General features: G+C 39.6%; 1 protein-coding gene across 9 annotated transcripts in view; it reads right to left on the minus strand.

Moving 5' to 3' along the window:
* EBF1 (EBF transcription factor 1) overlaps window positions 1-15,026 on the minus strand; it is a 385,140-nt gene that overhangs the window by 32,245 nt on the left and 337,869 nt on the right. For all 9 annotated transcript variants that reach the window (XM_059417271.1, XM_059417265.1, XM_059417269.1 and 6 more), the window contains exon 11: window positions 1,074-1,162. In XM_059417271.1, coding sequence (XP_059273254.1) covers window positions 1,074-1,162 — 89 coding nt within the window. The remainder of the gene's footprint in view (window positions 1-1,073; window positions 1,163-15,026) is intronic.

A 15,026-nucleotide genomic window follows, 5' to 3' on the forward strand; every position in this document is an offset into this window, starting at 1 on the left:
TGTGACGATAGACGAATACCCCAAAGAAATCTGCTGCGCTAGGAAGAATGCCTACTTCATTTTTCTAAGTGTTTTACAAGAAGAAACAGACCTAGAAAGGACATGTCTCTAGCCCTGCTCTGGCAAGAGAGCACCCTCATCTACTCACTTAATTTACAGAAGTTTTCATTTGGGTAGTAAATGAAACTTCATTTTACTGTCAGTAAATGGTGAATGGCAGTTCCACTAATTCTCTGAATGTCTTCAGCATTTAACTGCTCTCTACTCGGGAGTCCTTGCAGAACTCTGGTTGCACTTTAAATGTGCCCATTACTTCCCATTGTTGTTCATTGAGCATGGTGATCTCTTTGCCACAAGGCCCACAGTCCTCGTACAGAGATGGGAACACTGCCCACACTGCCAACAGGTACAGAATAGAAGCCAATACATGTGAACTTCCTACTTTCTGTATTGGCAACTAACGACATATTGCTGCATGGCATATATGACTCGGTCCTGAATTTTTGTTTAGTTTCTCACATGTTTGTACTGTATTTCCAGTTAAGTAGGATGCGTCTGGTGGTTAAGAGGCTCTGTCTTATCTGGCAAGTTGTAAGATCTGCCATATGTTTCTTTTGAGCTCTAGCTGCACCGGGGATAAGTGTAAATCCTCACATAGGTAGAAAGGCAGTGTTCTCTTTCCTCTTGAGAGTTGGTGTGAGGCAGGGATTAATAACCTGAACTTCAGAGTCAGGCTGTATAGGTTTGAATCTCAGTTTAGCAATTGACATGCTATGTAATCTTGGGCAAATGATTTGATGTCTCTTTGCTTGATTATTTTCTTCTCTAAAATGGAGGTAACACCTACCAAACTCAGAGGGTTTTGAAAGGAAGAAATAACATCATGGAGGTAAAATCAGTATAACACTTTCGGTATTGTTTTGGTATTGTTTACCTTGTAGTACCAAGCACACAAAGCCCACAAATGTTGAGCTGTTTGTCTATGAACTAATTTTTATCGACAGCAAAGTTTTCTGCTAATCACCTAAACCCATGTGTCCAGAGACCATAACCTGATAAAGAGATATCCTGACCTTTGGTAAACGCTCAGGGTCACCAGGGTGCCGAGGAATGACCTTCTGTAACCTCTGGAAACCATAATCGATGGTGGGTTCGTTGAGCGCTGCAATGAAGAAGTCACATGGTTAGAACAATCTCGGGAAATAAAGCAGACCACAACACTGATGGTATGGAAATAAGCAGGAGTCCAAAGTTTAATTTACACTTCTGAATTAGATCATGAGATGATCAGATGCTCAATTCCCCTGCTGAACATTTCTACTGTCTACTTCTGCTATTGACCATGGTAGGCAGTGATTTGCTCAAAAGAACAGTAACAGCAGGTCCCAAACTCTGTTTTTCTGGCCAAATTCCATATTCCTTACATAACCAAAAAATAGAAAGTAAAATGGCATTCGATGTGAAGTTTTAGGATTCACTGGTGAGCAGCTCAGGTCAAAATCCTCAAGGGCTTGACTGAGGGTAGCTCTGGATTATAAACAGCAGGAGGACAAGTACTTTCTTAACTGAAAACTCTCTGGTAGACCTCAGCAGGTACATCTCAGTCCCTCTATGGCAATGAAGCCTGTGACCATGTGGTGAGGGGCAGGGAGATGCAATCTTCTCAGCATAGGAAGCCGATTCTCCCCTTGGATAGAGTCTGCAAGGTGATAGGTGTTGAACATGCCCTTGATACAACACCCTCACATCTAAAGTGACAGCCACGTTTACCAACATTAATATTATTTCAGGAAGAAGACCGGCCTCTGTGGAGTACTAGCTTGAAACAGCGGGGTCTCCAAGGAAAATTCTTCAAGAGACTAGAAGAAGAGCAAACCTGTAATAATATTTGGAGACAATGGTCCTTATTATATGCATACTGTCCACACTCTCTTCAAAGCAGACTTAAATTAAATGTGTGATACGCAGTGGACTCTGGAAATTTTTAAAAATTTCTTCCCGAGATATGAAATATCTTCAGCCTTCCTCATCTGACCAGGAAAAGATGGCAGATCTGTTCTCTACCCACATCCCCCTTATCCTTTAAGTGGTAAGTAGGTGGGTGGGTATTTTTCTTCTTTTCTTTTTTAGTGTAACGAACGTTTTCAACCACATATTTTCTCCCATACTGAGTAAAAAGACAGTCTTTGCAGTTCTGACATTTAGCTATACATTAGAAAACAAGTTGCCACATGCTTTACTTAAAATGCATTTCCATTAACCTAAATTTTAAAAGTAAGATTCATACTACTACTAACTTTAAAAAACTGTATTAAATTCAAATAGGTCCCAAGGCTAATGGAAGCAATTTGTATACCAACCCAAACTGACTGGCCCACTTTTCAAAATACAGGTATGATAATCTTGTGGTTTTAAAAGGACATTTAAATTGAAAGACTGTGAATTTAGTACATAATTATACCAATAGAACCCTTTAACTTGTCAACTTGTAAATCTAAAAGGCTATCAATCATTTCTAAAGAGGAAATAAACCTTAAAATTCCTTGATTGACAGTGCTTACTTTTTATGTAACGAAAAAAAAAGGCAAAAAAAAAAAAAAAAAAAAAAAAGGCTGTGTAAAGTGGCCAGAAATCCATTTACAAAAGTACATTGTTTTACATAGGTGAGTAAAAAGCCAATAATTACACCTCCAAAAGACACATAAATCAGAGTAAGTACTTTTTCCTCACTTGTATATTTTAAGTTGGAGTGAACTTCATGTAACTTTTTATTGAAAAGATTTTTTCCCAAATGCAATGGTTATTGAAGTTGTTAATAGAGTAGCATTTTCATTTAAGACAATGTAATCATTTTTGCAAATATGAGATTTAGGTATCTTCTTCCCCCTTCCCCCACTTCCAAACAGTAAACTTTCAACCTGTCTCTTGTGGAAATTAACTAAAATTATACCCAGGTGTACCAAATTTCTCTATCTATACTAGTATATGAGTTAAGGCACAATATTTATTATTCCTCCCATTTTATGAATTACTTTCTAAACCCTTGAGAAGAATTCTTTTTTCAAATTAGATGTGTAGAGAAAAAGCCATAGAACTCTTTATGCAGGGAAGCTGTTACTCATAAAATCCACAGTACTTACTCAAGAAATGCAGGAAAGAGACAGGAATGGGGCACCTAGGTTTAAGTTATATATCACATCCATCCCCCACCCATAATACTAACTGCCATCAAGGATGTTTAACCATAAAAATAGCTTTAGACAATTAAATATATCATTTTAATATCTGAAGACATAATTCAGCATCCTGAAAATTCTAATTCTTGGTTTTATTATTTTCATCTAAGCCACCATTAAACTTGAATTGTTGACCTGCTCCTACAGTTGTTTGCATAATAAATTAATTCCTGCTGTGTCAAGAAACCCGTCATGGTTAAATGAATGACTGTCTGACGTACAGTGGGGAGGATGTGTTTCTCTGTCCATCCAGCCAACTCACAGCACAATGACAAACACTTAATATCTGCAATTAAAAGAACCAATTCAAATATCATATGGACCTAATGGCTAAAGAGCTGAGGAGAAGTCATTCTGCTGCCACAAAGAGTAATTGGGTTAGATATATTAAGCCCATTATTCAAAGGAAAACAAGCATCCACTCTATGAAGTATACTATGGGAGGGGGTATATTTCAGATAGTAAGACAAAAAACGGGTTCCTGAGTGAGAAGGTCCATCTGATAAAAAGACTGTTACTTACAAACAAAAAACAAAACAATTGAAACCAGATTAAATGTTTAGGGAGAAGGATGGTTAAATCATGGCATACCCATGGAATGGAATATGATCAGTCCTCAAAAGCAATGCCATAGGGAAAAAACAGTTACTGACATCTAAAATATTGCTAGGCTAACAAACAGATTACAGGAGCATATGTACAATATGGTTACTTTAAAAAACAAAAAAGACTGTATTTATTTATTTATTTGTCAGAGTGGGAGAGAGAGCACAAGCAGTGGGAGTGGTAGGCAGAAGGAGAAGCAGGCTCCTCACTGAGCAGGGAGCCCCACAGCCTGATGCGGGACTCAATCCCAGGACCCTGGGATCATGACCTGAGCCAAAGGCAGATGCTTAACTAACTGAGCCACCCAAGTGTCCCACAACATGGTTACTCTTAAAAAACTGAACATACATAGAATTTAAAAATGTGTCTGTGTATAAACTGCCTAACAGTAGCTATTTCTAAAAAAGTGGATCTTGAAGTGCTTTTCTTCCTTCTCTTTGGCTGTGCATTCTCCGAGCTTTCCACAATGAGCATATATTACTTTTATAATCAGAGAAAAAGGTTAAAAGCAAGAAATTGTTGCTGAGATGGAATTTGACCTCCTTGTATAAAGTAATGACATAAGAAACTATGCCTTAAAAGGGGTCTGTATACCCTTTAATAACCTTGCATAGGTTATTACAGACCATAAGAAAAATAAGTAGTATACTTTTGGCCAGTTGTATAAATATGTGACTATTCATAAACTCTCTGAAAATCAACAGAGAGGGTAACGAGGAGGAATCATAAAGAATGGTATATTTATTTCATCAGTGGGGGTAGTTGTACCTCAGGGACATACGTCTACTCTGCAAGAATGTAATATAAAGTTAATCCTCCAACAAAGTGACCTCATTGTATTCAAGCACAGGGATCAGGAGGCACCAGTAGAAATGGGACTAATCAATTTTCCCCCCTAAAAGTTGGGACAATTCCGAGAATCTAGTAGAGAAAGAAAAAAAAAAACTTAATTGAGCATAATTAACTACAAATAAAGAAGCATGAGCATCTTAGGTTGAAAAAGGAAAAGCAGATGAAGCTATAAACTACAAAAGTAATGCAAGGAAGAGATAGCCTTATGTGACTCTGCTTCCAAACACCCCATCCACAGTGTCGGAAAAGGGCTGTGGAAGGTGTTGTCCTAAACCAGACACTGACAGTAGCAGAATAAGGGACGCTCAGAGCATTAGGAAAATCTGGAATCCCACAATTAAAAAGGCCCCATTTTAAAATCATCAGAATAGAGTGGGAGCAATGTAGGCATTTGAAAACTTTCACAAGAAAGTATATTCTCCATCGATTCAATCATCAGTCCCCATGCTAACCATGTGTCCAGGTGGCATGTGTAGAAATTAACTGTTTGGTGCCACAACACCAAAAACCCTGGAAAGGAAACTTCCTGAAAGGTGTCTGTCATCCAACCCCAGCAGAGGGATGAACTACTCTGTAGAGTCAGAACGCAGCTTCCCTCCCTTCAGAAGTGTACCCTCTTACCCTCCTAAGGTTCAGTTGGTGGGTCCCCACCTCTGTTCCCGTTTTGTAGGAAGCATTCACTAGGGTCACACTACATACACTTCACAGGACACATGGATTTAAGAGCAATCAGACTATTGAGGGACCACAGACATTTGACTTCAAGTTGTTTTCCACTGTCCTGTTTAAACTTGGAGATAGATACAAGTTAGCTGAGTAAGTTCACTAGGACTCTATGGAGCTGTGTCCATATGCCACAACCGTAAGTCTGGAACTTTCCTATAAATGCACAGAAAGCAAGAGCAAATTCCTACAAAGGAAAGCAAGTTTCCAGGCAGGTGCACCGGGGCTGAGACTGTAGAAGAGTCCTTTCAGAGCTATGGTATGTTACTGGGGAGTGGAGGTTGGTAGAAAGCGTCTGATATATGCATGGAGTTAACATGTCAGGGACATCAAAGTCATTACTTTTCTTTTCTTTTCTTTTTTTTAAGATTTTATTTATTTATTTGACACAGAGATCACAAGTAGGCAGAGAAGCAGGCAGAGAGAGAGATGGGGAAGCAGTCTCCGTGCTGAGCAGAGCGCCTGATGCGGGGCTTGATCCCAGGACCCTGAGATCATGACCTGAGCCAAAGGCAGAGGCTTAACCCACTGAGCCACCCAGGTGTCCCCAAAGTCATTACTTTTCAAAGAGTAAAAGTTACTTAAATGGTTAAAAAAAGTCAGGGGCACCTGGGTGGCTCAGTCAGTTAAGCATCTGACTCTCGATTTCTGCTTAGGTCATGATCTCTGGACCCTGAGATTGAGCCCCATACTGGGCTCCGTGCTCAGCCAGATGTCTGCTCTCTTCCTCTGAATGTCCCCTCCCTCTGTCTCTCTCTTCCCCCCTTCCCAGTGCCCTTGTATGCCTGCTTGTGTGTGTACGCTTTCTAAAATAAATAAATAAATCTTAAAAATAAATAAAAACAACCCCCTACATCTGGCCTTGTGCTTATCAATGGCTTTGGGTACCTTCCCAATCTCACAATCTCAGACCCCCCTAAAGCAAACCAGTAACTTTCTAGGCAGAACCAATCTAAGCAGAGCCCTTCTTCAGGCTTCAGCTGAGGTCCTGGTCTGGACGGAACAGCTCTGGTTATACAAAACTATTGTTTACAGTGTCCAAATGTTCACGCAGCGGGAAATGCTATATGCAAAGAACGATGAAAATAATACAACTCGATTTTATGCAGTAATACTAATGACAAGATTACAAAATCCATTCAAAACATCTGGGAATGAGTAAATCCTAACTAAATATATGTGCCGTTTGTGGCCTTTTCATGCCTTTAGTCCCCCCCCCCCCCATCCACTTCACAAGCACATCAAATAAGGAAATTCTCTTTAAGGGGATTTATGTGCAAATTAAAATCGTGTAGTCAAGAAGGATGTATTCTCAGTTATGAAAACTGATTTTTCTCTTTTCAGAGTTTCTTTTCAGAGAAATCACTCCTCCGTCCTTCTTAACTTCTCAAATTCGTATTCCTGGAAACAATGGAAACGAGGGGCTGGTGAGCTGGGTTCACAAACAGCACAGGAAAAGTGCCGTCGGTGCCATTCCAATGTTAGCGCGCAGAGTTCCCCTGCTTTTATAGCTCAGCGACTCACTGCAGTGCTTTAACATATTTCTGGGGTTTTAATTTCCTTTTTTTAATGGTTGTGTGACATGATGTCATTTTGACTGGAAATAAAAAGAAATGCAGATATTAGGAAGGTAATATTTATATTCTATTGCCATTTAATGTCCAAACAAATATCTAGACTCTATGCCAAGTAATAAATAAAACCTCATAGCAGAGGCAATGATAAAACCAGCACCTGGGTCTCCAAGCTTCCCTGGTGACTACTCTATATTTGAACTAAAGGAGTAACAGCGGAGCATTTCCCTTCCAGGCAGATCCATTCTGGGCACGAGAGTTATTACATATGTGTTAGGCGAGGCTTTTTGTTCCATAATGGCCCCATTTTTTCCCTCAGTCACTAAATTAACAACCAGAGGTAAACAATAAAACAGCAAGCTATCTTCACAAACCTATCTTTAAGACTGACTTTAAAATATATAAACCGAAAAATCAACCACAAAGCTAAACAAGAACCAGAAATATGGTTAATGAAGAAATTGGTTGCATTTCCAGCCACTTGGCTATTTAATTATCTTCCTAGATGTCTAGAGCATGGACGGTATTCTGGCCGTCTCTTCTGAGGAAGGGATGCATTCCCAAAGAAACCTAGAACCAAACCCCTTGCAAGAGGAGCCCTGCTTCCCATGTGAAGTGCCTCACTGCCTGGTGCCTGGCCTCAGGAGCCGGTGAGGCCCAGGAGAGGTTTGTGAAGAAGCTCACTGGACTGCAGAAAGCTGTCCCTGAACTCAGAAGGGTGTCAGAAATGAGGCCAACATAGGCACAATTTACCAACACAGGAGCCAAAGGAAAATTTCTAACCTGGATTTATTTGAAGGTGCCATGACTTCTTATTTGTAGTCTTCAGACTTCTGGCTGCGTGGCAACAACTTTGAGATTCAAAGATCTAGTGAAGGAATGACTGCCTCTCTCTACCGAAGGTGCATTCAGAGCGACTAGGTGGGTTCACGGCAAGGAGTGGAGCTGGGGGAGCATGCAAGGTACAGACTGACGAGAGAAAGTGAGCTGGAAAGAGGACCGGGAGCAGAGCCCAGGATGTTGGAGCGCGGCGGCTCTTGGGAGAAAGAGATGGAAGACGCTGAAGCCTGGCAGCCAGAATGCGAAGAACCTGTGTACACTGGGGAACTAATAACTCTTCCAGAAGCAAAACAATCAAGAACAGGAAGAAAGAGTTAAGAGTGACTTGGTATTGTTTTTTAAAATGGAAACAGTTTTACTACTTCGCTACATCTAAAACAAATACATTCTTGCCGTATAAAAAAATACAAAAGAAATCCTATTCATATAGAGTCATTATTTATATCAGTATATATGCTTTCAGACATTTTCACAATACTGTTTTATATAGATATAGGTTCTATACATATTTATATCCACCTCGTTCTTTTTAAGAGTCGTAATATATTGCATTATATAGATGGCCATAATTTCTTTAACAAATCCCCTGTTAATGGGGACTTACGCTTCCTCCCCTCCACACACCAGATTTTCACTGATTTAATGAACAACACTTGGGTGAAATTCATGGATAAAAGAGTATGCACATTTCAAATCTTTTGATATGTGTACTTCCTAAGTATCCTTTACCAAATCAACGCTAACTCACACTTTGACAGGTTACAACTAATTTTTAAGACTTTTGCATCCTAAACCTCATGTATTCTCTAAGTTCTAAGGACCTCTGAAGATTTTTAATAGATGTTAACAACCATAATGATTAGTTGTTGAGGTGTCATTTTTAAACATACCTTGAGGTCATACAAGACCCTTTTCCCAGTAATATCAAGGGCTTAATAGACTTTAGCACAGTGATTCCTTCAAGATGCCATCACACAGAAGTCAAAAATCACTACTCCCAATTCTAAGGTGAGAAACTGAGGCACAGACAGTGCTGGCTATATAAATCAGAAAAAAAGCCTCACTGCTTCACTTACTCATCCAGAAGGGCCACTGTATTTTCATATGGATGAGTCCCAGTTTGCAACATAGTGACAAGTTCTGCTCGCACATCAATTCTGCTCGCACATAGCTTCTTTCTTGCTAAGTTTCTGTGAAACAGAAACCCAGCCTGGGGAAGAACTCTGGTGCCCCAACTCCTGATTTCATGCAGGTGAACGAGTCACTCAACCCGACTTCTTGACTTAAAGCTCACCATCAGCAAGCACAGACCTTCTGGAGGAGGAGGCCACCCTGGTATTTTAAACTTTCCCCACAAGTGATCAAGAAATTGTTTTCTGTCAGGTTTGAGTTGGGCTCTTGGAGGTTGATCTGTCTTTTGGGGAAAATAGAACATGGAACACTGCTGAGCTACATCATACCCACTTACTTCCTATCACAATCGGTAGGTATTTTCTAGATGATCCTTGGTGAGAAAGTCACGAGCAGAAGTAGAGCATCTCTTCACAAACAGACCCCTTCCTTGCCCTGGAGGGTTACACTCTATCTAAAATGGGAAGTAGGTGAATGTACAATAATTAGGGAAAACTGTACTGCTCTCTAATTGTAATAAAGTTGATGAGAAAAGTTGCCCCTGTTACTGCAAATGATGTGCTCTGAACGGCCTGGCCTTTCAGGAACCTTAATTTAGATTTCCAAATTTGATACAGGTTTAAGACTAAAATTAAATCCCTCAAGCAAACAGAAGCTTAAAGATCTTCATGATTTTTTTTTTCCTGGCCTTTCAATCTTTCTACTTTAGAGTTAAGAAAAAAAAAAAATGGATCATTTATGATTAGGTCTCAAAGCCAGATTCGCTCATTTGAACTAGAAGAGAAGGATGATTTTCGCTGGGTAATGGATGACGGTGTTTAAGTATCGAAAGCCAACACAGTCTGTCTTTCTTAGCATTTAAGGAGAAATCCATAATTTCCTTCCCGACTGGCATATCTTCTGATGTAACAAGAATAATATTCTCTCTATAATTGTTCTTCAGATTTCTTCCCGAAGAGTTTTGACAATAACTGTTATCAAGGGGGTAAAATCACCAAGCCTGTCTGATAAACATGTTTCTTTGCATTCCCACCCCAGCGAGTGCTTGACACCGTACTTTTATCATCCAGTGTGTGTTCAGAATGAGCTTAGAACAGCAATTGCCGGGAATAGGCAGGCGATAAACCGCATTGATTTAACACATCTTGTTTTCAATCATGCTTGGATTTTCTGAGCACGCATTTTTCCTGTACTCTGGCTTGTAGCTTTTATCTGACGAGCTGATCCCTTTTCACTGGAAAATGAAAAGGTCGCACAATAAGACACGGTTTACTGGAACTTGAACACGCACCAGGGAAAGTATTTTAGATAAATACTGTCAGACATAGTGGAGCTGAATTTCAACAACACAATTGCTAAACAACAATACTTATTACTCTCCTAGAACAAGCTACCAGTAACTTATGGCTCTCAGCAGGGAACAGCACCAAGTCCAGACTCCAAAGCTAAACAACCCTTCGCTGAGCCCCGCGCTAACCAAGCACAGAGTTCTGGGCTGAGGTCCTACTTGTGATTGTTAATATCATGGTTTTATGAGACAACTCAAAAAACTACTCCCACTGTTCACAGAGCTATTTCCTCTGAACCAGCAGACAGGTTTCAGAAGAGCTGGATAATGAAATTATTAAAGCAGGGCTCTGTAGACAGACCAAGAGGGGGAAAAAGTGCCAAGAAAAGTGAAATAAAAGTGACTCCAAACAATCCATTAATTCCACTAATAAGACAGGAGTGTACTTGTAACTGGGATTAGGGATTAGAGGATTAACTGATTATTTGGTAATATTTTAATAAGTCAAGGCGTACTCATAACAAGTATGTTATGTAGAGAGCTACAATGGCTTTACAGATAAGCCTGGACATCATTATCAGCCTAAACTCCAACTAAATGGCATCTTGATATAAAATAAATGAAGTCAGCCTTTTTCAGTATTGACCCAACCTACATGATTATTATTGCTGTGTATCGTTAGCATTCGACTCAGCCAGAAAGTCTCCTCTACCTGAACGGGAGTCAGAATCCTTTTCTTTTTAGCCTTAACACACATTCTCATTGTATCTTTATTCATTATCTACTCCAAAGCTTCTCAAATTTTCCCCATGCACAGTTCCTTGGGCAGCTCAGTGATCTTTTTGCGATGCCTCTAAGAAAAAAGAAATGCCCAACAGCTCTGTTTATTAACTCCTTAGGTCCAAATAGCCTAATATTTATCCTAATAAATTAGCAGCCATTTGAAAAAAAAAAGAAAGAAATTGGAGGACAAAATAATATAGTAATATTTTTCTTTCATTCTAAAATAATCACAATTGCTTTCTAATGGGATACTTACATGTGCTCCTGTTGAGCACTGTGTAACTTCTCAGATCTTGGAATAAGATTGGATATCACCACCCTCTTTTCTCTTCTGCATTAATTTTTACATGAGACTTCCTTCTCATGTAATTGCTGATAACTCAGTTTTGCAAAGCTACGACACCATCAGAAGGATTGCAGTGTGATCTAATGGGAAGCTATGCGCTACCTTGGACTAGTCATTTGTGGGGTATCCAACAGACTTCGTGTTACCTGTTTCTCTCAACCTGAAAATATCCCAGGGTGCCCCTGTGATGCTAAGAAAGAAGAATCAATTGTATTCATCCATGTATGTTTTTTCCTCTAATAATAATGATCACAATAGCAACATCAGCTAAACATCTCTGAAGAATTTACTAAGTGCCAAGCACTTTACATGGCTTAAACTATCTAACCTTGACCACAACCCTGAAGGAACAACTCCTGTTATTCCTACTGCATAGAGAAGGCAACCGAGACTTCGAGGAATTAAGGACCTTGCCCAAGTCCACAGAACTGAGGAGCAAAAAACCAGAGATTCAAACCCAGGCAGTCTGGTTCCAAAGCCCTGCTCTTAATCTCTTCACTAGATCAGACAAGTCAGGTCAACTAAGAAGCCTCCAGAACAGGCCTTTAATAATTTTGACCTCCCAGAATTTTCCTGTGCCTTTCTTGCTCCCCATATCCCTTTCTTATATGCAATCCATTCCAGTCCTTTCTTTTGTCTTAACATTTATCCCATAGAAAACTTTGTCACCTACTCCAGACTTCATTTGACTTCCATTTCTCTAACAGCACACTCTTCTTCCCTTTGTGCTAACCTTTTTGAAGTGAACACAGCTAGATTTCATCCAGGCTACCTTACTGACCAGTGACGTGCCCTTTGGGAGTATCACGTAACTGTCCCTTTATCTATAAAGGGAAGATTTGATGCTTGTACAGTGCTTAGCACATAATAAATACTCAGCAGGCAGTTATTATTACTATTAATAGGATACCTGCCATGTGCTAGAATAGGGGCAGATGTGGGGAACACAGGATTAATTAGACTATGTATTTCCAACTCTCAAGAAAATACAGACTCTAGAGGGACAGAAAGACATAGCCATATTTCAAAAACAATGTGATAAATGAAATGCAGTATTCTAGGAGAACATCAAGGATGTTTCACTTGTCCCTGGGGTTCAACCTTTCTTCCCCCACTTATAGTAATTTGAAATTGTAGTTCAAAGAGTTCACCACCTCTAATTCTCAGATATTACTTCAAAATAGAGCTCTACCTGGAGTAGGACACAACTGCTTTAAATCACCATAAATCCTGTGATGGGAACAAAGAAAAAGGTAGGAAACACCTAATGAAGGTGGGATTCTTTCCCAGATTTGGGATATGTTACTTTGCTTAATTCAATAAAATTGGATTCTCGCTGTATATAAGGTGTATGATTAAGAAGATAAAAAGAAATAGAATTACAACCCAGGTCCAATTTCCTGCATCCAGGTCAGCACTTTTCAGTTGGAAAAACTCTTCTCGGCAACACAATGTATCCTTGAGGAGGGCATAGTCCAGTGGGGAAACAGGCCTATATATAATCAGCACAGAAGATGGAAAAAAATAATCCTCTGTAGTGGAATCAGGTACACATTTACCAAAGAAGTCGAATGTGAGCCAGATGCAAAAGATAAATAGAATTTTTCTATAAAAAATGGTGGGAAAAGCATTCCAGGCAGAAGGAACAACATGAGCAAAGACCCAGAACTATAAAAGGACATGATGTGTTCTCATAAGGCTCAATAATATGGTTTGGGGAGATCACAGCTTATGCACTGGGAGTAGAGGACTGAAGAGTAGCCATGAGTATTGTATTAGCATTGAGTGCCACTGAAGACTTTATCCGGTAGGCAACAAGGAGCTATTTCAGGTTTCCCATACCATAAGGGTAACATAATCACATCTATATTTCAAAGACCTAACTAAAGGAGTCCAATGAAAGGAGGATTTTAAGGTCAGTACTTTTGTAATAATCCACATGTAAAGTGAATGACCACCTAATGCTGGCATGGTCATGGAGAAAATGTAGATTTCAGAGGTATTTTAGAATAAAATGCACATGACTTCAGTAACCTATTAGGTGTGAGGAATAAGAAAGGACAGAGAATGACTGACATTTCTAATTTATCCAAGTGGCTAGAGTAACCACTCAACAAGATAAAGAAAGCAAAAAGAAAATTGCAATGGAAGGAAAAACTCATGAATTCAATCTCAAACATGCTTTTTAGGTGCCAGTAGGACATCCATGTGAAGATCTTTAGTAGGCAGTTGGGAACAAAGGACTAAAACTCAGGTAAAAGATCAAGGATGAAGCTGATATTATAGGTAATGTCAAGATACAGGTAACAGCTAAAATTACTGGTATGAGAATAAAACCAGGGACAGACAGTGCTACTGTAAACACTAACATTTAAGGAAATTAGAAAAAAGATTCAGAGGCAGAAGGACAAATCCAGGTCAAAACAGTAGAAGGAATACCAGGAGAGAATAATGGGACTGAAATCAAATGTGAGGCTTAAAGTGAAAGGGGTCGTCCGCACCATCTAGTAGAGCAGGTAACCAACCAGGAGATGGCAGAGGTGAAACTGTCATGGCAGACCATTCCAAAATCGTCAGTGTAGGTGGTAAACACAACTTCAGGAGACTCTTGAATGCCTTAATCCAGAGGCTCCAGTTTTCTTAACAACCTCCAAACAAAGATCTGAGTGCACAAAGAGAGTAAGGGCTGTTGACAAACCTATTTGACCAGGTGAAGCTTAGACAATCATGAGAGGCAGAAGAAAGAGTCGAAGATGTTTAATTAAAGATTGGAGTCAACTCAGGCCTAAGAATACTGTAGAATTTCAGGTGCCCTGAGACAAAAGTTATGATGCGAAATTCACCTTCAGATCTGATCAATTTCTGTTAGTGTAGGAGTGGGGGGGGTGTTGAGGATGAAGTGATTTCCATGGCTCTTTTTTTTACACCTGCTCCCAATTTTGACATCTGTCTTTTAAGAAGTGGATGGAACTAAGTGAGTCACACACTGGTCACCCCAGTGAGGTTCTACTACTTCTAACCCACCCTAGATTTGGACTTATAGACCACAGAGGAATGGGCCTCTTTGACCCAAATATTGACAAAATACATCGGTATATGTAACCAGAATTTAATCTTCCTTGGATGCTGGTGGTCTTAATATTGGTCCCTGATGACTTAAAATCAATAGATGTTTAGTTAAGTAATTCACTTGTTTTGGACTAACAGTTATTGTGTGGGCAATGGGTATGTGGCCACTTCCTCAATAACCCCATGTCTCCTGACAGAGTGAACATTACAATCATACATTTGTTGCTATTAGCTCATGAGATGCTGGAAACCAATTTTGAAAAGCAAGTAATAAAGCACCACATAAAAAATAATGGTGTAATTACTTCTTGGTCAGGTTAAACCTACTATGACGATAAAAACCAAAGGGAGCAGCAAGCATCGTAAGTGGGTTTGCTGTAAATTTGACACTGCTTCTGACCTTCAGAAAGGAAAAGGCTTGAACCCACCCACCTAAGCCAGGTGAACAGAAGACTATTTGTGTTGTCTCTGAGTCTCTGCTTAAAACCCTATGCCAACTCTTTTTTTTTTTTTTTTTTTTTTTAAAGCCTATGTCAACTCTTAAGAGCTAAAGAGAACGGGCCAGTCACCAAATTACT

Source organism: Mustela nigripes, chromosome 12 (assembly GCF_022355385.1).
Source record: "Mustela nigripes isolate SB6536 chromosome 12, MUSNIG.SB6536, whole genome shotgun sequence".
Classification (NCBI taxonomy): domain Eukaryota; kingdom Metazoa; phylum Chordata; class Mammalia; order Carnivora; family Mustelidae; genus Mustela; species Mustela nigripes.